Below are 26,031 nucleotides of genomic sequence, written 5' to 3' on the forward strand. Positions count from 1 at the left end.
GGTAGACGCTACAAGAGATGATGTCCTTGTTACCAAAAGGTCTGTAACCAAAAATCATTTCAAGTATTATTTCACCACTCCATTTTCCTTTTCTCAAGAAACCTTGAATATAATGTTAGATTGTTCTGATTGCACGAAACTGCTTCATCTGCATTCATTTCTCAATCCTGAATCATATTTGAAATTCAGAGATGCAACATAGATTTTCTCCTGCGGCAGACGGTAACATTTACATATCCACCCTCATGAATCCCTTTACACTTCTACCTCAGGTTGTAAGAGAAAACAACATCTCTATCCCCCTGTCCATCCACATTTACACCCACATGTGACACTAATTCTTGGCGAATTTGTAAAGCTCAAGGCTGTCCCACTGCTGATGCAAAACAGCTCAAAGGCACCCCCACAGGTTTGTGAAGTCCTTCAACTGTATCAAACATTCCAGATTCAGCACACACTGTTGTGAAAGGTGTCATGACCCAAGTGTGGAATATCGCTTGATACGTCTGCCTAGCACCGATATATTATATCAGCGACGATATGTGGTGATAGTGATACAACATTTTTTTCCTTCAAGTTTACTGCTTTGTTTAAAGGGTTAGCAGTTGACTGTAAGAACAGCACTGATGTTTATTTTACTATTTAGCTTATTATTGGTCAGAAGTTTACCATAAGTAAAGAATACTCATGTTTATTTTACTATTTTATTTTGGTCTTTATCCAGATGGTCATGTATGAAAATGTTTAATATTCTTTAAGAAAGTAACATCTGTTTAAGAAATTAACCTACTGAGTACCTACACATGGTCATTATGTTACAAAATTGGTGTGCAATAAACATAAAAAGGGTCTATTTTCAGTCAAGCACAGTAATATACTACCATTTGTCAATTTGACGTATTGATTATCAGGGATTTTTCCTGCTCTAAAATTGGTATTCAGCCCTCCCCCAAAAATTCCATATCGATTGGGATCTAGTTTGGAGCCACACAGTTAGTTACTATGGGGTAAAAACAGAACACGAGCGCGGAGTCCGAGAAGTCCAGTTGCATGCTGTCTACACGACATCATTCTTCACCTGCTCAGAGCTGATAACTATCTAGAGCTCTCTGTAACATTCAGTCAAACAGTCAAAAGTGCATCTCATGCTCTTCTTATCCACAACTCAAATCAGTGACGCAGTAACATTAAAGTCACAATTCAGTGCATAAAGATACGACTCTAGCAACAAGACAACATGAAGCATGTCGCCATTTCAGATGCTTACTGCAGCAACAGGAGGATTTGCAAGTTTGTCTAAAGGTATTTTGTTGACAGTGACAACCTCATGCGAATTCCAATACCTCACAAACTCCAACCCGCAGCACCCTTTCCTGGTAAATTTGTCAAAGCTCAATGTTGTCCCACGGTGAAATCAAAAAGGCTTGAAGGCTCCCCCACAGGCCTTGTCAATGGCATCTAAAGGTCTGGATTCGACAAATGTTGTTGTCTAAGGTGTCATCACATGACTCGAGTGTGGAACTGCAGGCGCATGTGGTGGTGTGTCTCAGGAGGTTGACTAGCCTCTCGATGGTCAAAGGTGGTCAGCCCAGTGAATCTGTCCCAAGGCTTCTGTCAAGAAAGTGAGCAGCTTCACATGGGCAGCCTGGCTCAACCCATCACCATTCTGCCATACTAGAAAAATGCACGGGCTTGTTTGTGTTTCTCTGAGCCAATCACTATCACGCTGGGTGATGCTATGGCCAGGATGCAGCAACAGTAACCATGCAGAATAATTTTGGAGGGTGAACCATGTTCACTATAATATGTTTACCTTCATATTCATTGATTGTTTTCTCAACCACTCATGGAAATAATCCAACAGATCTTATTTGGTGATCCAAAACTTGGCATTTTCACTGTCGTTTGCCTGCCACTTGCGTGGTAGTTTGAGATTTTTTTGTGTGTTTTTGTTAAGCTAGCAGGAGGATTGTGAAAACAGCAGCATGCAAAAATCAGGAGCGAAAATGATGACTGAAATAATCATCACCCAAAGGTAGGGTTACACCCACAATGCTATTCAAGTCAACAAGACCAGGAAGTTAGCAACAAACCCTCAGTTTGATCAGACTACATATGAATGATGAGCTTCCCACTTAGCAGGCCACAGAAACCCCTCTACCCAAATAACAGGATTTCACTTAATTCTGTCCCATTCCTCGTATAGGATTCGGAACATAAGCAACCTCTTGCACACTTGTGAGATGGAGCAAACCCCCCCCCCCCCCCCCCACACTCCACATCTAGCTAGCCTCATTCATTTTTCTCAGAGGGTCATTTTCCTACAGACCAAAACCTCCCCTGTGGTCCACTCTGCTGCTGGGGAGAGAGAGGGAAAGAGGGAGAGAGAGAGAGAGAGAGAGAGAGAGAAAGAGAGAGAGACACACACAAGGACTGTTAATGAAGCCCACAGCCATCCATGACGTTTCAAGAGCAGCAGAGCATGCATCTGATTAATCTTTGTCCTAATTAGATCGCACAATTAACCTGCCTGCCACTGAGCTCAGGAGCCTGATGACTCTGCAGGAGCTTCAAAGCCCTGCATTTTCAAACACGAGCGAGGTCTGACTGTGCCATCACACGGCTATTTTCCAGCTCTCAAGAAGAACCAATTAATGCCAACTAATAATAAAGCATTCAATTCCACACATATTTCACTTGATTGTGTGTCCAAGATTTCTATAGCACTGCATTTCTCCGCTTTAAAATCAAAGACAGAGACGAAGGCGCTGATGGGTCTCATACTGAATTATGTGTGAGAGGCAAAGCAGAAAGGATGGAAAAAATTGCAATCTTCATTAAGATGGAGATACTCCTCGATGCAAAAAGCCTTCAGGACATGCTTGTTGACTCACTGGCTGGATGGTTTGAGCAAGCACTGCCTGCTGATCTGAAATACTTGAAATGCCTCAGTTGTTACTGCCAGTGTGTCTTCCTGACAAACTGTGACTGACAACCAATGAACACTGACAACCAATGAACACATGAACTTGGCTGAGTCCATTTAACAACCCTCAGCAATTCTGGGGTAAAATGGCATGGTAGTTTTTGTGTGATATTGCTGAGAGATGGACAAGCAACCAACAACTGCAGTGGGCACTGTGACCTCTTGGGGGAGAACTCACTACAAAAACCTTCTGAGCGCATGACCCCTGCACTTACTGGGTCTGGCTCAGATTTTGTTTTTGCATTGATTTTAAGAATGCATGAATCCCTGTACTGACCTGCTGCATGTCTCCTACACCCTAAATGAAGGTCTTTTGGTCACTGTTTGAGACTGAAGGGGATGAGGGCCCTCTCACTATGAAAGTCCTTGCAAACTGAACTAGCATCTAAAATTCGTCTGTCATTATTTCTTTATTAGAACTCCTCTTTCCCTACTATGGCCAAACAGAAGCCGATATGCGTTTATTTCAAGTGTCATGTAACCTTCTGTTAGTTGAAAAAAGAGGGCGTTTTGGAGTTTTAGGAAATCCCTCTCAAAGCTATTAGAGTGCATCTGTTGTGCTGTCTAAAGTGACACAATCATTAGTCATTAACGTCACAATTCAGTGCCTCTGTTAGAGTCTGACAGTTGAACAGAATTGCGCAAGGAACGTCACCATTTCAGCTGCCTGTCTGAGCTGCTCGCTGACAGCAACAGTGAGAGGTGATTAAGAATTGCAAAATTCGTTCAAAAACCTGCCATCACCTATAACACGCAGAATCGAATGTCTGAAGTCTTTGTCTTCAAGATAAATCCAGTTCATAGCTATATTTTAATGAGCTCAACCTTTTATGTGCTCTCAAAAGGGAACAGCATGTCAGTAGTAAAAAAAACAATAAACTAAAAGTTAATATCACGTTCTAATACGCGCTTTAACATAAAGAACTTTGCCGAATATAACGTTGAGCGTTTCACTATAGTTTTATTTTAGTTTTTAATGTGAATATGATACACTGAGCTGTTATTCTGGAAGTAGAAAAATGTGAGATTTTTAAAAGGGAATTCGGTACCACACTCCCAAACCAGAAGTGAGCGTAGTCGGACTCGCTTCTCCGGAAAGCTGACTCAGTGCTCTCTGAACTACCAATGCAGATGAGAGTCATACGGACCTGTTTTAGTATGGGCATTGTAGTGGTTGTGTTCTGCCCCATCATGGTGCTCTTTCAACTCGACAGTGTCTTGACCAGGTCCGGGTCCGGGTCCGGGTTCGGGTCCGGGACCAGGCCACAGTCTCTGAGAGATTGCGTCCCTGACAGCTCTCGCCCCGCTGCCCGTAACAGACAATATGTAGTCCATATCTTTGCTGCAGCTAACTCAGCTAGCTACGCTACGAACTATTATGTCAAACTTTTGAGAAGTCTGAGGTCATTGCAAAACGACTGCAAAAGGCAAAGAGCCTAAACTGGTGGTGTGAAAAGTCTCTGACCGTCCTCACATTCTTAAACAGGAACTCTTCGAATACGTCAACAAGTGAAGACTTTTTTGCCCCTAGTGGAGTCAAGCTACCCAACAGCTGCAGCGCACTTAAGAGTGCTGCTACACAGGGATGTGCACAGACATAACACTGCACAGACCTGAGTTCCAATCAAGTCATTCAATCCGTGATCGTCTCGGAGAAACACATTGTTTTGTTTGGACTGACAAATCTGCAGCAATTGCATTTAGGAATAGTTTTCAGTGACTGCCATCAAGAACAAAAGGGATTGCAGGCTTTACTTTACACTCACTGATTGATAATTTCTTCAATTCTGCTTCTGCTCACACAGAGGTCGCCTTCTAAATGTTATCATGGGTATGAAAAATGTACTTACTGGCGAATAAATATATGCATAAAAATTCAACCCAGCTCAGCCCACACCAATTTCCAGACTGTTGCTAGGATATTTCAATGCAGCACCCAGGAGAATGACATCCATCCCATTTCACCTGCCATAATAATATTCTAATAAATTGATGTTTTTAAATTCAGAGCCTATGCACACTCCTGTGCCCATGTGCTACTCAAGGGGAATAGTGAGAACTCAAAGACCTGTGACATAGAAGTGTCTGCTCACCTGGTGAGCGATAAAGGACATGGCAATCGAGGTGTGTAAATTAATGTGGAAATGTGACAAAAAAACAAAAAAAAAACCCAGACTGGAGGTGGAGTAATAATTGGACAGTAGACCCAGGTAGTGAACTAGAAAGGCTGTGATGCATTCTTCATTTAGCTAGAGAGACACAGCTGTGTTGAGCCAGGAATGGACAGACACCCTGTCATGTGTCACATGGAGGAGCCATCGGGATGGAGAACGTGGCTCCATTTGTTCACATCAAAGGAGGGAAAGCGAGCAAAGGAATCGGGCAGGCGATTCTCACGTGTTCCTTCCTGGTGTCTTGAGATGGAAGCAGCTGAGGGTGAAGGCACTGAACTTATGTGATTTCAGTGAGTCAAGGCCACAATCAATACTGATTGTGCTCCATCTGCTGGTCACAGAGAGTAGTGTTACATTACGAGCCCTGCCCCAATCACGAGTCACAGTTTAGGTGAACAAGTGTCAATCAAAATAAAAATAAAAAAGTCCAGATAGGAATTTTACTTATAATATTTCTTATTATGTTTCAATTAAGTCAGTCAGCTCCCTAGGCTCTGTGTAACTGTGCAGGGCTTCAGATAGACACTTGCTTTCATATGACTTCATCTGTAACTGAGGGGGCTCCCCCTTCATCAAAGCCTGGGATGAAGCACTCCTCTAGCCTTGTTTCTGGATGCCTATACAGCTTCAATATTATCTTATTTGATTCCATAGACATTCAACTATTAAGCTAAGCCAGCCCAAATTTCCTGTTTTATACAAATTCAGAGTATAACAAACACTGTCTGTCCTGAGTCATTTTACTTGAAAGTAGGAAAGACGGAGAGGTTACCCCAGAAGCTACTGTATCTCTTAACTATATCACATAAACCACACCCCTGGGGAGGCTAATCGTTTTGATATAGCAACTCAACAACTCCACAATTTGCCAACCGATCTTTCCAGCGTGTCACTTGAACAAACAAAGCAAAACATGCCAAACCCGAGTGACATCTCAAATAGTTTTGGCACCAACTCAAACCCTTAATGTATGATTTTTTTTTTATTATCGGATACAAGGCTGTTCCTCTCTGACCTTGCAGAGGGCCCTGCTGGTACACTTGGCACTAGGCCGGCCTCAGATTGGCCCAGCGCCACCCCACAGGGCCTTGTAGCTGCGTGATATACTATGTTGCTGTACAGCTGCCTGCAGCATTCATCAAATCATCCATAAGATCCTCCTCAGAGGGAGTTGGAATGGGTTTCTCTTCTGTGCTTTTCAACCTTACAGAATGTAAGATATACTTTGTAGCAGACACTATAAAGCTGACTCCTCTGTAGTTATAAGCCCATTTTCTCAGAAAGCTCCTCCACCCTCTAATTAAACTTTAGTGCGACCACAGAATTCCCTCTGTGCTCATCTGCAAAGCATGCACCTCGTCGCATAGAAGTGATGTACCACTTTGCTCTATTTTAACTAGCATGTTTGATGTATAGACTTTGAAGCCAGTTAGCCAATTATGCTATGTTGTTCTTGTAAATGACCCATTGAGCATTCAAACTATGACGAAGGCGGAATAATTTGTTGATGCACATGTGCACTGATCAGCCAAAACACTGAAAGTACCTGTCTAATATCGTGCAGGCCCCCCTCGTGTAGGCAAAACAGCTGATGTGGACTCCACATAATCTCTGCGTCTCTGTTCTTTGACACCAAGACATTTGCAGCCGATCCATTATTTAAGCAATATGTGCGACAGGAGCTCTTCAGTGAGATACTTTATTCCCGTTATTACAACAAGATCCCCACTGTTGTTCCATTCAAGGATTTTTATGTTGTGACCAATCAGCACGCTTCCTGTCATTAATATTATTATGAGATCATCACTTGTAGATGCAGGACTATTCAGGCAGTCATAACATCTAATTACTTCTGAGTGGTAACCCCTTGCCATAGCACTAAAGCACCTAGTGTCAATCAACTGCCAGCAAGAGCCTGACAAGGTCTTGTGAGCGAGGCTTTGTCATCGTGGAGGAGGGCACAACTGGGCAGGGAGTGTGAATATCAGCAGTTTCCCCATCGAGAGCGGAGTAGGCTGCAGCCTGATCCTGAGAAGAGGAAGCCTTTCATTACGGAACAACAAACATGCAGGCCACTGGGGAGCTGCCACTTTCCCCACTGTCAACGGATTGACTGAGTAGCAAGCAAGGTTACGTAAGCAGCACGCTGGTGTGAGCACCAGCATTTGTGCACAATCTGCTCTTTTTTCCTGTTTACAGTGGAAATGATTACAACATATAGGGCAGCAGAGAACTCACCCATGCAACATGATTACACCTGCTGGCAAGTGTGTGTGTGTGTGTGTGTGTGTGTGTATGTGGTAATTGGGAAGGTTCACGGAGGTATGGAGGGCTGAAGAGGTGACTTGAGCGCGTTTTCTCAGAAGTGCTGGATCTCACATGGCATTTGCTGGAGCATCTCTTCAGCTGCAGAGTAAATACCGAGCACACAGCAGCACAGATTGTCCTGTGTTTCATGAGCGTTCGGGTCTATTATCTCACCGCTTGTACAAGAGGCATAAAAAAGATGATGACCAGTGAAGACATTTAGGAGCTGGAGGAGTCAGGCAGAGGCATCTGCACAATGGCTGCAATCACAGGTGTTTAACAGCCCTTGTCAGATAATCCCACCCTCTCCCAGGCTTTTCTTTGGGGAAGCGAAGCTTTGACTCTCAAAAGCTGTCAATGCCACAACAGATGAGCATGTTTTTCACTCTAGCAGCAGCACCCAAATATTCATGAGGTAAACATGGATCAAATGTTGTGTGCTGCCTGTTCAGACTGTGACAATGATTCACCAGATCATCTGGAGGAGTAATTACTCAACGCTGTGGTTGCATAACTGACTGCTGCCACTCAGATGCAAGTCAGGAATGTTTTGCTTCACATTATATACACGTTTGAGCAATTAGCATATTGGAAAAGTGCGATGAAGGACTACAACCAATATTCCTGGAACACTGTAGAATTCTACATATGTGACACCGTAACAATATCAAATCCTTTGTGAGTCTTGGCTTTATAAACGAGCCAGCACTAACAACACTTTATCCAATTAGCCAGAGTCTCTGCTTCAGTCTATAAGCTAAACTAGGTTAATAGAGTCCTGGTTACATGATAAACGTCTTCAAAAAAATGCAATTTGTTTTTCTTTGCCAACTGTTAATTTTACAATCTATTTTTTATTGCACTACCGGAGGCACTGGGAGCAGGAAGACCAGTGAAGACCAGTGCAAACATTTGAACAACATTGTCTACTTGGCACGCATTTCACTATTGTGACACTCTTTCCCATGTCGCGGCCATTTTCTATGGTCACTATCGACAGGAAAATAAAACGGGTGGTCTGAGAAAGAGCCTTGAAACCTTGATGAAAGTTCGCATTGTTGGAACATCTGGTTCCCTCGTGTCAGCGTTTGGTTCTACAGAATGAAACACATTGGTAAATGGTGCATTCATGAATTTAAAGTGTGTCTATAAAAGCTGTGGCTTGCTAACAAGTTGCAAACCAGTTTGTTAAACGAGACTGTATAAGTCAAGCCCAAACCAGAAAAAAAGTCACCGAGCTAGTTGCATAAACCAAGTGTTTCAGTCTCATAAACTTGTTTGCCACAATGATCAGAAATCCAATCTATCCATTTACCTATAGCGACACTAATTTCAGAGTTGGCCTTCAATAATTACATCATCTCTGTGACATATTGTAAAGAAAAAAATAAAACGCAGAATGCGCTTCAAATATTGATTCCAATCAACCTTATAAAGTACATCATCGTGTTTCATAGTTACAATAAACACTGAACAGAGAAAAATGGAAGTTATTTAGGAGGATAATTATCTCAGTATCCTGCCATCCCATTACCCAATGACAAGCGGTAAGCACTTGCCTTTGGAACCATAAAGAAATGACACATCTGAAACCAAATTATTCTGATGTGCCAAAATAGGATCTGCACAAAGAAAAACAAATCACATCATTCTATCCTCAGTTTAAAGATGAGTCACTTGTCACTATCCAGCCTGATCTCCATTTGATTTTTTCCTCCAAAAGATCTTTGTTTTCAATAAAGACATCATGCAAGGTCACTATCGAATATCCAAATCTTCATGTGAAGAAGAGACAGAGGAGAGGTGACGGCTGAGATGTTGCACCATCAAGTCTGACATTGACCCGCTGCTGCTACAATTCAATCCACTGTTATTGCCTAGGTTTCTCTCTCAGGACTGTTCTACAGGGTGGCTGGTGGTGATCAATGACCGCTGGCGTCAGAGCAGGCTATCTCTCACCACCACTGCCCCCGCTCACGGTCATCTATCCTCTGTGGGTGCCTGTGCTGTCTGAAGCCACCCTGAGTGGGTAGGCGGCCCCGACGAATGATGACCACTGGCTCAGAAGGAATAGCACATCCATCTGCAGAGCTGAGGACTCTCTCTTTCCATCTTTCCAGCTTCCTCTTCTCTTTTCAAGCACACATCTCATTTTACTCCTTGGATCATGCCTCTTAGGAAGAGGAGTCAAGCTGGACTTTCTGTCTCACTGACCAACAACTGATTGCACTTGATTTCATGCAGATATGAAAAGAGAACTTCTGTTAGAGGGTGAGGGAGGAAGGGAAAAGGAAGGGACATGCGTCAGATACGCACCACTGCTCTCTTCACACAGGGCAATTCATTAAAATAATAAAGCCCAGCCTTACACTGAAGGTTGAGCTCACAATAAACCTGACAAGGAGACAGAAAGAGGGGCTATGTAACTCAAGCATCGCCAGGCCAATTCACAAAACAAACGCTCCGTTATGTCAGCGTCCACTTTATTATTGGCGCTGAACTCTTTGGAAGGAGTTAATTGCTTTCTTTTAAAGTCAGACACAGTCATATATTTCATCATTAGCCTTAAAACTCTCCCATGAATCACTCAGCGACTACAGAAGCACACGCGCACAAAGACTGCTCAACATGAGCCCGCTCACCCCCGTGTTCCCTCTTAGGCATTAGAATCTGACTGTGACCAGATACAGCAATGCACTCTGGGATTAGAGGAAATTACAGCTAAATGGACATCTTAAATCCAGCAAGGATGGCAAGAGGTCTCTGCACTCTATCTGTTGTAAAACTGTCCTCACCCTGGACACTCCTCATCTATCACCTGACATCGTCGGCTCCACAAGTACACCAAATTGGATAATGAATCTCTCCGCCCAGGAGATGCAGTAAATGGATAATTTGCTGGTTAAATTATGAGCTGGAGACATATTGCATCATCTGAGGTGTGAGCTGTTAATATAGTTAGATGGATGAAACATTTTGGAGGCGACCACAGGATTGAGCAAGTTGGGACTCATTAATAAGAGTCACAATAACTCAAACATACCAAACTCAGATATGGTGTCAATGTACATAACATAATGTAGATATCTCTGTGGTTAAAAAAAAAAGCTCATGCCATTCTTTGCTAACACCCATCTATCTTAACCCCAAAACATAAATGAATAAAAACATGTGGCGCTGAGTAAGCTGAGCGAAATGTCTTACTTTCATTCAATCTAACAGAATAAGCATTATAAAGTCTTTCATTACATGAGGGATAGCCAAGATGATGCTGAGCAAGAGCTGAGTATGGGATTTTCTTTCTGACTTTGAAACAATTAAACCTTTTACAATGCAGCAACACTTGGACCATTTTCAAAAGGCAGCTTTTCTTGCAAAAACAGCTCCTTTTTAGTTTAACTTTTTAGGCTTGAAGATAATACTGTCCTTTAAGGGAAAAAACACAGGATTGGAAAACAAACCCAAAAAAGATTTTCCAAATTTTTTTTCTATCATTGGCTTTCGGTTCATGAGATGAGTTTGTGTTCTTGACCAAATTTATACCTCCTTTAAAAAAACATTTTGATTCAGAGTCTAGGGAGACTGTTAATCACTTTGCAATGGGATGTCCTTCCTACAGCATCTATGACTGCACTCATTACGTCTTTTTAAAAAACAGACTTGATAAATCAGGGTCCAGGAAATAAATACTTTGGACAATTTTTAAATTTTAACATAATTTTAAATATACAAGTGGCCGTGGAACCATGGATCAGCTCTTCACCCTCGCAAGGGTGCTGGAGGGGGCATGAGAGTTTGCCCAACCAGTCCACATGTGCTTTGTGGACTTGGAGAAGGCTTACGACCGTGTTCCCAGGAGCATACTGTGGGGGGTACTCCGGGAGTACGGGGTGGATGGCCCTTTACAAAGGGCCATTCGGTCATTCTACCGGAGGAGTGAGAGTCTGGTCCGTGTGGCCGGTAGTAAGTCTGACTTGTTCCCAGTGAGGGTTGGACTCCGCCAAGGCTGCCCTTTGTCACCGGTTCTGTTCACAACTTTTATGGACAGAATTTCTAGGCGCAGCCGGGTGGTGGAGGAGGTTGAGTTTGGTGGCGGGAGGATGTCGTCTTTGCTGTTTGCGGATGACGTAGTCCTCTTAGCGCCATCGGGCCACGACCTCCAGCTCTTGCTGGGACAGTTTGCAGCCGAATGTGAAGCGGCTGGGATGAGAATCAGCACCTCCAAGTCTGAGGCCATGGTCCTCAGCCGGAAAAGGGTGGTTTGCCCACTCCGGGTCGGGGGGGAGGTCTTACCTCAGGTGGAGGAGTTTAAGTATCTTGGGGTCTTGTTCACGAGTGAGGGTAAGATGGAGCGAGAGATTGACAGGCGGATTGGGGCGGCATCCGCAGTCTTGCGGTTGCTAAACCAGTCTGTTGTGGTGAAGAGGGAGCTTAGCCAAAAGGCGAGGCTCTCGATTTACCAGTCAATCTACGTTCCAACCCTCACCTATGGTCATGAGCTTTGGGTAATGACCGAAAGAACAAGATCGCGAATACAAGCGGCCGAAATGAGTTTCCTCCGCAGGGTGGCTGGGCTCTCCCTTAGAGATAGGGTGAGAAGCTCAGTCATTCGGGAGGGACTCAGAGTAGAACCGCTGCTCCTCCATGTCGAGAGGAGCCAGTTAAGGTGGTTCGGGCATCCGGTGAGGATGCCTCCTGGGCGCCTCCCTCTGGAGGTTTTCCAGGCATGTCCAACTGGGAGGAGGCCTCGAGGCCGACCCAGGACACGGTGGAGGGATTATATCTCTCGGCTGGCCAGGGAACGCCTCGGGATCCTCCCGGAAGAGCTGGTTGAAGTGGCTGGGGAGAGGGCTGTCTGGGCTTCCTTGCTGAGACTGCTGCCCCCGCGACCCGGACCCACCGGATGAAGCGGAGGACGACGAAGACGAAGTGTACATAAAACCAAATAGATTAACTCAATCAATAAAGCAGCACGGCAGTGCAGTGGTTAACACTGTCGCCTCACAGCAAGAAGGGCAAGGGCAAGGGCAAGGGCAATTTTATTTGTGTAGCCCGTTTTCGCAAACACGTTTGTCTCAAAGGGCTTTACATGGCATCATAACAACATCCTCTGCCCTTAGACCCTCACATCGACTGAGGAAAAACTCCATAGAAATCCTTCTAACAGGGAAAAATGGGAGGAACTTCAGGGTGAGCAACAGAGGAGGGATCCCTCACGGACAGACGCGCAGTAGATGTTACAGACAAGAAAACAGTTTGTAATACAAAATGTGGACTTCTGGTAGGCAGCGGGGGCAGGGGGAGAGAGCCAGCTTTATGGGAGGACTGGATGGCAAACTGGTTCATGGGAGGGGAGCGCAGGCCGTAGTAACAGCAGGGGAAAGGGGGGGGGGGTAGGGGGATGATGCAGGCGGCGGTTGGTGCAGAGAGATGGAGCTCTGGTGGATCTGTGAAAACAAAGATAGAGGGTTCTGGGTTCGAGCCCCAGAGTCTGCATGTTCTCCCTGTTCCTGCGTGGGTTCTCTCTGGTACTCCAGCTTCCTCCCACAGTCCAAACACATCAAGAGGGACGAGGCTGATTGATACTCTAAACTGACTGTAGGTGTGACTGTGAGTGTGAATGGTTGTTTGTCTCTATGTGTTGGCCCTGTGATGGACTGGTGACCTGTCCAGGGTGACCCGTCCAGGGTGACCCCCACCTCTCGCCTGAAGGCTGCTGGGATAGGCTCCAGCCCCCCGTGACCCTGAACAGGACAAGCGGAAGACAATGGATGGATGGAACTTAATAAGCTAGATTGGGTTTTAACTTTTTGCCAGAGCCCAGAGTAAATAGACAAAGAAACCTAAAAAAAACAGACTTGACTCTGTTTGGCAGGCTCGTAAAAGCCACTGTTTATTTCTCAGAACACTGTAACATAACTTGCGGGGTTCCCCAAGGCTCAACTAAAGGGCCAGAGACTTGACATCATTGCCACATCCAAGCTGATGACCAACCCAGCTCTATCTGTGGTCATAATCAGCATAGCATTCACATTACTAGATATTAGCGCCTGGATGATAAGGCCTAAATTGAAACTGTAGTGAAAGCATTGTCTTTGACTCAGAACTAAATATTAGAGTATGAGAAAGGTGTTACACGAACAAATGTTTGACTAATCTTGGAGAAGAGCTGTAGTGGTATGATGTGTACGGTAAATTGTGAGGCTTTACTCTGTACACGGTTAGATTTTCTTACCATAAGTTTGGAAGAGGGGAAAAATATAGAGTCTGGTTCTTCAGAAAAGCTTCTAAGCATTTTAGGTGGTTAGAACTTTGGTGTCAGTGCAAGCACAAATGTACCAAATAAGGCAAACCCAATGACATGTCAAGAAGCTGTATCAGGACAAATGTTGAATGTTACATACATTATTTTAATCTCTCCAAAGCAGATTATTATTTTTACATCCAAATGATCAGAATCCCTGATGTCAAACTAGGGGAATGTAGCTCCATAGTGAAAGCACAAATATGTCTTTTGTTAATGTCGGAAGAGAAGCAGATAAACTGACCTAAATAAAGCAGAAAATAAAGTAACTTAAATCTTTCTTTTTGACTTTTCATGTCACTTGGAGACAATTTCTGTGTATTTGTCATTAAATTAAAACTGATGTTTAAGATGACTATTTATCCATGTATTATGATGGACAGGCTTGAACTATGAGTTTACAGGGATTACAGTTGGAGGCCGTAGTGCACAGATAAACCCCATTTCTCTGAGTCAGGAGTTACCAAACTTTTTAGGGCTGAAGACCAAAAAGAGAAATTCTGTGTCCTCTCTGACCCAGACTTACAAAAATAAACAATGCAATACCATACCATACCATTGATATTTATAAACTACTGGGAATATAAAAATAAAATGCAAATATTTCTATCCAGCAGTACATTATAGCAGACATGCTATGCAGTCATGTTTGCGTACGAGTTTGCTGAGTGTGATGTTACATTTCTCACCACCATGTAAAAGTCTGCTCTGCATGTTGAAGGCTCTGGTGAAGTCTAGTATTTTTAGGTGGACACCACATGCACACAAGAAGCCACTTTTTAGAAGAGCAAATAACATGCAATAATCAAAGGTTTCATGTCAAGTTTTTGCAAATCATGGATACGTATTATCAACGCAGCTTGTTAAAGCACAATTTGCTGACTACAAATGCCTTATTATGTGTCAGTCCCGAAGCTAAGCCTGGTTGGGGTTAGAACCCAAGAAGTTGTTTTTTGGAAACATCTTGGTTTGGCTGTTAGGTGGTCCATTCACCAGCCAAACCGGCCTTGGACTTTTTTTCCATACCTGTAGCTCTCATCACATCACCACCTTTGTTCTTGTCAGATACTCTGATACTGTATGTATCCTTGGTTTGAAAAATGCACCATGTCAATGTTTTAATCAGGCTGCATACAATGGCAATCACTGAAGTCACAATCAACTTTACTTTGTCTACAGAGGTTGAACATTCTGCTTCTACTTGAATTAGAAAAATTAAAATACACATTGCATTGTTGTGCATTTTACTCACTGACCAAGATTCAGGAATATCTATTGAAGCTATTTATGCTCCATGTTTCAAGGCAGGATTTGGATAGTAATACACACATAGATTGTAATACACACAGCAGGTATTTACTCCAATGTGAACAAAAGAAGACTGATACCCAAGTCCTGAAATAGAAACAAAGGGCATCGTCATGACCCTGCATGTACCAAATCATGTGATTAGTGTCTCACTGAACAAAAACGACTCATGAATTCAGGCTATAGGAACAGGAATAGCCTGCTGGAATTTATAATATTTCTATTCACATTTTTATTTCAACTTCATCCAATTAAGGCTTAGAGAGCCAGAGTGGAACCAGAGGGAGTCATTCAATTCAAATCTGATGAATATCCCTTGCTGTTCAACTTCCTTGTGACAGTTTTTCAGAGCTCTGCCATCCAGTCAATGTCCAGAGCGCTGACCCGTGTTGATAAGACAACGTACTGCACTGGCCAGCTAAATCCTGGCCTGCAGCTATTCTTCCTCTTGGATAAACCGGTGCATAGCAAACATGACTCTGGGGCATGTACAACACAAAGTCCTGCACATTCTAATAAGGAGAGCTAGAGGAAGATGAGGGGGTGGGGGTGGGGGGGCTCAAGGTGGACGTAGATGAGTCATTATCATCATGGTCCATCTGAAGCTCAACTCCAACCACTTTTGCCTGGATTCGTTGTCAGGAGGTCCACTGATGAAAACACATATGCAAAATGGTCAAAATGTTGCAGAAAATTAAATTCAAGGGTCCTCTTCGCCAGTTCGTTTGTGGTTTGTTTTTTGTTTTTTTTGCAAAAAAAGAGCATGTATTGTTTTTTTCTCCATCAACAGCATATTTTTAAGACTTCATTGGAAGCACAAAATGGTTGAAGCTATATCTCATTGCTAAATAGGGTTGCCAACCCGATTTGAGCTAAAAGAGGCGCTTGCGCGTCAAATACGGGGCGTCCCGGCTAATACGGGACGGTTGGCAACCCTCTTGATAAACAGGTTTTGCATTGTTGGAAAATACATGGAGTGTGTTTGGAATCTTTTTCACTCTCTTGCGACAGAGCATTTTATATATACATACACACACATCTATATATTTTTAAAATCAGAATTGATCAGTTGAGTATGACAAGACTAAGACCAGAGACTGGAAGAGACAAAGTACAAATACTTTGACACCATAGTTCGGTCAATTTTCAAGTACTTTATTACTTATGTTCCTTTTGTTCCCTACATTTTGCTCCTAACACAAATACATGTACTTTCTGCAACTGACCGCGTTGTTCCTTTAGTTCCAATGCATTGACTGACAGAAATGTTGTAAAAGGTGTAATAAGAGAAATAGATGGCATCTGTCTTCTTTACCCTCCAACATGGGTGGTGGTTATGCTTGTAAATGTTGATGACCACTTGCAAAACATATAGAGGAAGAATCACAATCACAAATTGCTCCTGAAACTTTCAGCCCTAAATCCACATTACGATTTTATCAGCTGGGGCTGGGCATTTGATGGAAAATGTATCAGAAAATCAGCATTCAGATGCTTCCTATGACTCTTGCTCATAAGGATTTATTTCATGAAAAATACTTTACATTTCAAAGTTCAGCAGATTTACTGTCCAGAACAGAGAACTATGAGGACATTGTAAAGAAGTATAGAAAATACCTGTTCAGTAATTGTATTCAAGGTTAAAGTTTTAAGTGATTGTAAGCATGCAAATTGACTTTCACACTGCCTGTGTGCTTTTAAAACATCATACGATACACGTAAATCCCAGCACTGCTCTCAGTAGACCACATATACACACACAAGGACTCCACCACATAACAACTGTGACACACTTAAGTGCAATGTCTTCAGTGTACAATTACTATTAAACAGTTTAATTTCTAATACCCCATGTGCAACTGTTGCTGTGCACCTTATTCTTGTATAGTGTTTATATTCATATTACTTTTCACTGATATTGTTTATATCTATATTGTTATTCAATCCACTTTGCTGCTGCAACATTGTGAATTTCCCCGTCGTGGGACTGATAAAGGAATATCTAATCTAATACCTTTGAGTGAGTCTACCTTCGCAATGACTCAATCTGTCAAGGAAAGCCATTAGAGACTAGAATTAAAAGCTTGCTAGTGGACCTTGAGTCAGGATTTATCAAACATGTCTTTGTACAAGCTCCATGCTCAACCTGAGTGTCGCTTTGACAATTCGGGGGTCCCTAAAATATGAAATACAAACATTTTAAAACTGAAAGTTGGTGTCGTCAATGAGGCTGAAAACTATAAGCAATATCTCTGACATTGATGAAGCAACACTTTGATTTGTTTCAATAATAAATATTAAACCCATTTGAGGATGTACATCACTTAACAGTACTGCTGTTGGATGAAAAATTATTGCAAGTGACAATATTATAGTCATTTTAATGGCATTTTATTGACAATGATACCCCGCAATTATAACATCAGCTCAAAGAGAATTTAACTTCTAATTGTCAGTCAGACATCAGAGGTGGAATATGAATGATCCTGAATCGATGAAGCCTTAATAAAAGTTGCCCTAATGCGCGTATGTACTGTATGCTAAGGTGGTGATTTTGTTATGTTAAAAAAAAAAAATGCACATAAAGTAATTGGCAATTCAGTGAGGGCAGAAAAATGATTCGTTCATATTCATTTATTTTAAGATAAGTCAAGACAGTCCATGTTGTAACTTTTATGTGTATATCATTCATACCTGTAAGTGTTGTAAATGTTTACCTGCTCCTTGAGGTACCAAGTAATTTACTCAGGTCTGACAAAAAATACTGGTTTCAACTGGCGGACACCACACAAATGTTGTTTCTCCAGTTTTAATCTAAATCTAACTTGGTATTATGCATGCGCATTATATAGAGGCAAAATAGACTGGTGCTTTTTTTTTTTTTAAATAAAAGGAGCCCATAAATTCATGAGTAAGAGGGGAAACAAATATCAACAGTTATGTGAAGTGGCAGATCTTATTTTCCCTCCGCTGCAAAATGAATCAATAGCAGGGGCCGGTCCTGGTGTTTGGCAGCGGAAAACTGCTTACTCTTCATTTGAGCTCTGTGTAATCAATCCTAGCCAGAGGATGGCAAGAGCCCTTTCCAAACTAAGTGTGGAAACACTGGGATTACTAGCTCTGTGGCATTTATAAATTGAACCCAAAGAGAAGAGGGCCACCGAGAGACTCCCGGTCAACGTAATTACACCAGCAGGCCAGTAAATCCGTATCCATCTTTTACACTATGGCTGCAATAAATTCAGCAGCAAGCGTCTGTCTTTAGATTGCTTGTGCTACAGAGAAAAAAGTTAATGTTTTTATTGCTGTACCCCCACCCCCCTCCACCCCACATGCACACACACAATAATACACACAGATACACGCGCACACACACATGCATACACACAGATACACACACACACAAATTCCTGAGCCCTTCACTTCAGGCTAAGCTCAGATCTACACCGGGTTGACTCATACATACAGCAGTGTGGTGTTCTGTTGATAGAAATCTGCATTTACCCTTGCACCAGCTGAATGCCGAGCACTCTTGAGGTCTGTCTAATATCATTCCATTTTTAATACATGAAGGTCACAGGCATTGCTTAAAAGCACTACATTGATTTGAGGAGTACATGTTTCATCTCTGGGGACATTTAGAAAAGACAAATGTCAAACAAATACCTAACAGGACATTTATGGCAGCACGGACATCCTACTGATCTTCATGACATTGAGAGAGGCGGGAGATAAGTGACTTTCTTATCCCAGGTGTGTGTCTGTCCATGTTCGTGGGCAGAAAACACAAATCTTGACCTTTCAGCTACCCATATTCAATTGCTACAGTAGAAAGTATTGCATCTTTGTGCTTAAGATCAGACACACCCATTTCAACACTGAGTAACAATATAAAATCTCCTCTATTAAATATTTGCAGGATTGTTGGGACCTCAATTCAGTGACCAATCTCCCCCCAGATACAGCCTGTTTAGCATGCAATTGATTGAACCACAGAGTATGTCCTTTGTCATCCAATCAGGGGTGCAAATAGAAACAAAGCCAGCATAAATTAATCAGGGGACCATCTTAGGCTTCCGACTACAGCAAGACATCTCTGCTTTTATTTGCATCACCTTTTACCTCTATTTGCGCTCATGGAAAAAACAAAAACTTTGAGATGGAGCGGGTGCTTGGAGAGTAATAAGCAAAGAGTAAAAAGTCAAAACCTGGAAAACTGGGGTGACATTCTCTGCGTGTGACCAAGTTAGTGTCAAAGCTGCTCCATCGCTATCTGGGATGACTAAAGCATACTATTAACCTTTCTGGAAATGGTTTCAGAGCCCTCCTGGGTTACTGGAGAGTGGATGCGTGTCCTTGTGCATGAAAAGTGTGTGTGTGTGTGTGTGTGTGTGTGTGTGTGTGTGTGTGTCCACCTCCTTGATATCGCAGTGTGAATATTAAAGTGAGCTATGTTTGTGAGATATGAGGACTGTTCTCAACACCTGCAACTGGGGCACTGATGTCACTCCATCAGTGTGACACATAACGTCATGCAAATCAACCCCACCTGCAGCGCTGCACACAACATGCTAATTTTTTTTTTTTTTTACAAACAGAAATTCTAAAAGTATCAGATCCCCCAATTAAGGTTTACAAGAACAGCGCGATTTAGAAGCCTTTGGTGGCGTTTAGTGTGAATGCCGCCCTGGAGGCACATAGTTGTCAGGCTTTTCTTATCAACGTGCAGAGCCAACTACAGTACCCACTGGGCAGCACCACTTTCACAATATTAACCAATCTGCCTTAACCCTCAGAAGGTTTGGGGGACCAAGCCAATTTGTTTGTAACACTCAATATTTTGCATTTGCAAAGCAAATTGCATGCAGAAAACTTCTGCTTCAAGAGAGGAGAAATCGATCATTTTGGCAGTGAACACTAGAAGTAAATAATCCCACATATCCAAACTTTACTTTTGGTCTGTCATTCTGTAAACATTATTCTTCCCTGGGTGTTTATTCACACGAGTCATTAGTTTCCCTGTCTCCTAAAAGCAGTTCAAACGCAGCCCCACTTGGTTGCTATCGCACAGTGAAACTTACATTTGGCTGATCAAAATTCCTTGTGACAGAATCCTAAATCACACGAATCCCTAATCTGGATATTCTACTTTTTCATAGCGTAAATGACAGTAATGTGATTTTCATGAGATATGGACTCTCTTGCGTTGTGACTGCATCTCAGGCAGGTGTAACTGCAAGGTGCTACCACACTGGTTGAAGAAAGAAAGGTTTCCCTGACTCTTTCTGCTACCAGGCAGACAAAACTTTACTATCTCTAAGTGTTCCCAAACACTTGTAGAATTGCTTCCGCTGACACGTCAAGTGCCATGTTTGTTGGCCCCTAATTGCCCCTGACTGGTTACTAGTTCAGGGTGAATCCTGCCTCTCACCCAATGTCAGCTGGGATAGGAGCACCCCCCTTGTGACCCTTAACAGATAAGTGGTATAGAAAATGGATGGATGGATTTTCCCCCTCTAGAATGCATACTAATAAGAATGGTGTGTTCAAAATCGCCTGTTTTGCTGAGGAAGGATCCTGAGTGAAGTAACCTGGGAAATGTATTAAAGATTTTTTTTAAATAGAAAGTTATGGAACTTCTATGTTAGCGTCTTCAGCATATGCATCCCATCCAAAATGGATGGGAGATAATTCTGTCTCAAAACTGCCGGCAGCAGCAACTTTGAGAGTGGTACACTACTCTGCTGTTCATCAAAACAATCAATCAACACCATCAGCAGGGAGGAACACAGATCATGCATATTTGATCCTCCATCTGAAGCTTTATCCAATAACACAGCATCAACATATATGCATTATTTTGTCTTTACATTTTTCTTCTGAACTAACAAGCATTATTCCACATTCTGTTCCTGTGTAAGCTTTTAAAGCTGCCAACTGAAAAAGAAATTAAACAAAACACCAGAAACCACATTCTGTTGTTGTTTTTTTTTAAGTCATCTGTCTAAAAACATTTATAAAAACTAAAAGTTGATGGGGGGGGGGGGTCACTGCAGGCATTTCAAACATGCTGAATGTATGCTTCTTTAACTTTAATGCCAAAACCTGCTAATATGCTTTGATGTTTGAACTTTGAACATGTGAACCTCTCAGGTACTCTGCTGCTGTAAAATGATCAAAGAGACACTACTTCCACTGTTGAAGCCCAAATGCTGAGATGATGTTACAGTAGATTTGTAGAGCAACTTGCCTGCCAGTCATAAATGTGCCTATCAATTCCAAAAAATAATAACTCGGATTTGAGTATGAATAAATAAAACACACCTGCCAGTCATAAATGTGCCCATCAATTCCTAAAATAAAAACAAGGGTTTGAGAATGTAGAAATAAAGCGGTTATGCCTTCAATGGTCAATTTACCACCCCCCCAGCTTCCAGGTTTTCCACAAAATTATGGAATTTGAGAAAATTCTAAAAATGACATCACTGTTTTTGCAACTCCAACATGATTTGAAATGTACAATGAGTTCATTTCATTTCACACCTCTAGCATACTGATGTTCATTCAGTGCTTGCAATGAAGGGTGCACTAATCTCTCAAGAGAATATGAAGACTTGAACAGTGAGACGCACAGATGGAAGGAGAAAAGTCAGAAATCTTGAGGAAGCCAGAATGTGGAAAGGCTAGGAAGAGGGTGTGTGAGGACGGAGAGTAAGAGCGAGTGAGAAAAAGGCCCTCCACTGGATTTGTGGTGTGGCTAAGCTGCCTTCCGGTGCTATGTGACCAGCCTATGCTGCCAAGGCAAGAAGGCTCAGGCTTATCTCAGTACACACAAGCAGCTCTGCTGGCAAAAAGCACTGTGGCATGGCTTTGGGTGCCACTGTCGGAGTGCGACAGATAGCCCCTGCACTCTCTCCATCCATCCCTCGTACTCACTCATTTACTTAGGACAAGCGTGTAAAGGGCCGATACTGATGGACCACACGGGGACGATTCAAAATTAAGTAGGATTCAAAACAGAGGAGTGGCAACCATTGGGTCTCAGTCTGCATCCCACTGGGGCTGTAATAACAGTATGGGGGGTAATAAATTGGATATTTCCATTTGTCTGGATTAAATGTCAAGACTCATGGCCAAAGGATGAATACACTGGTAAATTTCGACTAAAACAATGCTTACGGAGCTTTCTTTCAGAGCTCAGATACTCACTCCAACATCCTACAGTGTACTTGCCGTTTGTATGGTTTCATTTCAACTTCACCAAAAATCCTTCAGGATTGAAAGATGCCTTCTTTAAAGTGGCCTTTTTCAAGCAAGTAACCACTGCAAAACTCCTCCTCTCACAGTGATTGTTGACAACAGGTCATGATAGTGACTCTGTCCTGCTGTTTACTGGATTTGGGGAAGTTTAACAGAGAGGACTCCTTAAGGCATTTCTTCCTAGGAGAAAACTCACTGCTCAACACAATCTGTCTGCACCAGCCAAATTAGCTGACTAGCAAAGGCCGCACTGTGTGGGATGAAGGCAACTGTTAACCACAGAATTACAGAAAATGCGATGATTTGTAACAGAAGGCTGACCAGTGTTCAAGCTGTATGGAAGCATTGTACTGGGTCTATCTCAACTGATCCGGCTATCTCACAGGGGGTCCCTTTTATATTCCACTCATGGCACAACTAGTACTACGAACATTTACACAGTCACAGGGACAAACTACATCACGAATGTGTTTCTTCACTATAAACCCAACTAAATTTATACCCTTTTCACACTGAAACACGCGTGTCAAGGCGGGTTTGCTCAGCATTAGGGCGCATTCAAGCTTCCAGAAGACCCGGGTCTGAACTTCCGCTGTGAGAGCTGCGTGCCTGTGTTTTTCTCACTTGTACGTCATCACACTGACAACGTCATCATTACACAAAAACGTGTACTGGAACACAGAGAGGTAAACAAACAGCAATGTGGATGTCGTTGAGTCGAACGTTAGTGTTGTCGTTGCGTGCATTGCAATGTTGTCTCTTTTGCAAAGCACTCAAACTCGGCGCAGATTAGAAAATGTTCAAGCGAAATTGCAGCGAAGGAGTACGGAGTTTTTGGCTCGTCTGGAAGGGAGCCGAAGAAGCTACAGGTGAAGCCTGACAGGTGGCAAAGTGACAAAATCAGGATGCGACAGGAGGGTCGCGTGAAACCTGAGATGATCCGGACTGCCTTTTTCAAACTGCGGACCGCGGGTCGAAATAACAAGTTGACCCTATCAGACTCCCCTGTTGACTGTTGTCAAACAAAACTTAACTGTCTAAAGCTTGTTTTAGTCACTTAATCAAAAACTTGAACTGATGGAGCTTTGTTTAACATTCCTAATTTACTCCTAGGTATTAGGACTCATTTCTACACCGATATAGCAGTCATAGGGTCCTCAAGCCTCCACCAGACTGTAATGGTAAATTTTCTAACTATCTTAGCGGTATTAAAAGTGCTTTACAATTGCCTCATTCACACATTATTGATGCTCTTCAGGAGCTACTAGGGGTTCAGTATCTTCTGTTGCTAGTTGGCCACTCTACCTCCGAGCCAGCACCTCTAACAATAACAAAAAAATGCTAAATGTAAATGAACCAGAATTCACATCACCATCAACCGCATTAATATAATCTCCTTTTAAAATTATCAAGTATGTGTTCAATTTTGTCAAAAACATAAAGATATCTCATAGTGGCTGGTGTGTTTGTGTGTGTGTGTGTGTGTGTGTGTGTGTGTGCGCGCGCGTGTGTGTGTGGTGGGTGCCAACCCTTGGTATGATCGGATGTGTGAAACACAAGAGACATGCCAACTGAGACAGTAACATCAAACACGAAGAGAGAGTGGCTATTGTGTATATTGTCTGCAGTGCTGGCTCTAACTGTCAACTACCACAGTGATTAGCTCCTCATGAGATGTCGCACTGTGACTGAGAAGGAAATGTTTTCAATGACAAGTACTTTAGCAACATTGCCATGCTCCAACAAAACAAAATTTAAAGTATCAGAACTAAAGATGCAATAGGATGAAGATTGGCTATCCAACCTGACATTCACTTCAATGTATCGAATAGCTGCTAATTTAATTCTGGCCACTAAGTCTGTTTCTGGAAAACTGCATATCAAGCAAGACTTGGTGGTTGCCTAGAGCCAGTTAGTGTATTGCTCCCTTAACACCGATTCCTCACCTCTTCGACCCTGCAGTGAAAATCCAATGAATAACTAACAGGGGAATAATCAGTCACATGGCTGCGGTTGCACCGCCACTCTCTGGGTGTTAGGGTACGCCGACATGTGTGCTTCTGTCTTGTTTATTAGCATTTCCCTCTGTCAGGCGCTGTGTTAGCAGAGTCAGGCCTGAGCTTGTGCCTGCAAATGAGGTGTTCCCGCAGAGGTAGAATGCCAGTGCACGATCATTGCCCGTTCGATCAAATATCGTCTTTCAATAAAAAAATATGTAAGACGTTTAATGTCTTGCTTACAAATATAGACATGAAAGAAGATTATTTTACTTACACAGTTCAAATACCTTTAGAAAAAAAACAATATTTCGTAATGAAATGTGGTCTTTCAACAGTAAAGCAACAAATGAACATTCTAGCAATGCTTGTGTCATACATTTCTGGATTAGTAGGACTGTTGCTATCAGGCTGGAGCATAATGTGATAAAATGCCTCTCCTCAAAGCTGTAGTCAAGGTTGCCTCAGTAAATGTGTCTGTCCTGTCCATCAGTCCTGGAGACGGTTTACCCTTCTGCCTGTAGCCCACGGTCAGACACACACCAAATACATTAGAGAATAACAAGGTGGTGAGTGTGAAGATGGAGAGAGTGAGAGATGAGGAGTGCAGAGAGGGAAAAAATGAGGGAAATGGTTGAGTATAAGGGATTTAGAACAAAATGGGGAGGGTTGGGGGGGGGGGGTGCAGCAAGTCTCCTCTAAGAAGCCATTATCTACACTGACATGCTGTGCAGGCTCCCCCTTTTGCACCCATACAAAGATATCTGCAGGAGAGAGAGTGGCCTGTCTCCTGCCTGAATGTGTCAAGGGTTTGACTAAAGCTGGCTATACCACGTTCTAGAAATGTTGTTCAAGTCCAACTGAGTTGATCTTCTGCGATGTAAACGTACTCACACTACACAGGCAGAATGCCATGACTTGATCAGACTGCTCCCACCTGGTAACCATTCCATCTGATGATTACTGTCAATAAAGATTCATTTGAAAGCTCTCATGAGGTTGTAAAAGAAGTTCACTTGGTTGTTGAAACCACCATTTCTTTCATTCATGTCTTTTGTGGTCAGCTGTTGCCCAAGATGTACTAAAGCCCCTTTCACACTGCACCAAAAACACGGATGAACACAGGCACTCTGAAAGGTCGACTCTGCATTTTGACCCACGACCGACCCTCCAAGCGACCCGGGTGTTTAGCGGCTCTGCTCCGCTTGCTTGCAGTGTGAAAAAGGCACCACGCATTGTCTCAGGTTTCCTGCAATATGACCCGTTGACATAGATCTACTTTCCTGTCGCATTCTGATTTTGTCACTGTGCCGCCTGTCAGGCTGTCTTTGTGGAAGCTCCGGGGGGAAAAGAAAAAAAAAAAAATCAGGCTGTGCTGTGAGAGTTGCTCACTCATCTCTCAATAAAGTTTTGGCCTCTGTCATAAGATCAGTCTTTCTGTTGATGTCCCCGAGACTCTATTTCACTCCTTTTTTTCAAACAATTTACATGTGCATGATCTTACATGAATAAATCTCTGTTTGGGAACTCCCAAAAATCGGGGAAACCTCACGTGAACTGTGCAAGCGCGATTGTGTTTATGAACAACTTGTATAGCGATCTTCACATCTTAATTATCGATCATGGCAGCGCACTCGCAAGATAGTGAAGTCCGCCAGCTGCTCATCATCCGCAGGAGACTCCGGCGCACTTTGA

The 26,031-nt window shown here is 42.8% G+C and overlaps 1 protein-coding gene across 5 annotated transcripts in view; it reads right to left on the minus strand.

Moving 5' to 3' along the window:
* Nucleotides 1–26,031, minus strand: part of oxr1a (oxidation resistance 1a) — a 176,930-nt gene that overhangs the window by 65,150 nt on the left and 85,749 nt on the right. The window contains exon 1 of one of the 5 annotated variants that reach the window (XM_086219154.1): nt 4,135–4,491. The exons of the other annotated variants lie outside the window; for them this stretch is intronic. Coding sequence (XP_086075280.1) covers nt 4,135–4,321 — 187 coding nt within the window. The 5' untranslated portion in view covers nt 4,322–4,491. Of the gene's footprint in view, nt 1–4,134; nt 4,492–26,031 lie in introns of those variants that run through there. 5 annotated transcript variants of the gene reach the window in all.

This window comes from Aulostomus chinensis, chromosome 11 (assembly GCF_037954235.1).
Source record: "Aulostomus chinensis isolate RoL2024-O1b breed Wild chromosome 11, RoL_Achi_v1.0, whole genome shotgun sequence".
NCBI lineage: Eukaryota > Metazoa > Chordata > Actinopteri > Syngnathiformes > Aulostomidae > Aulostomus > Aulostomus chinensis.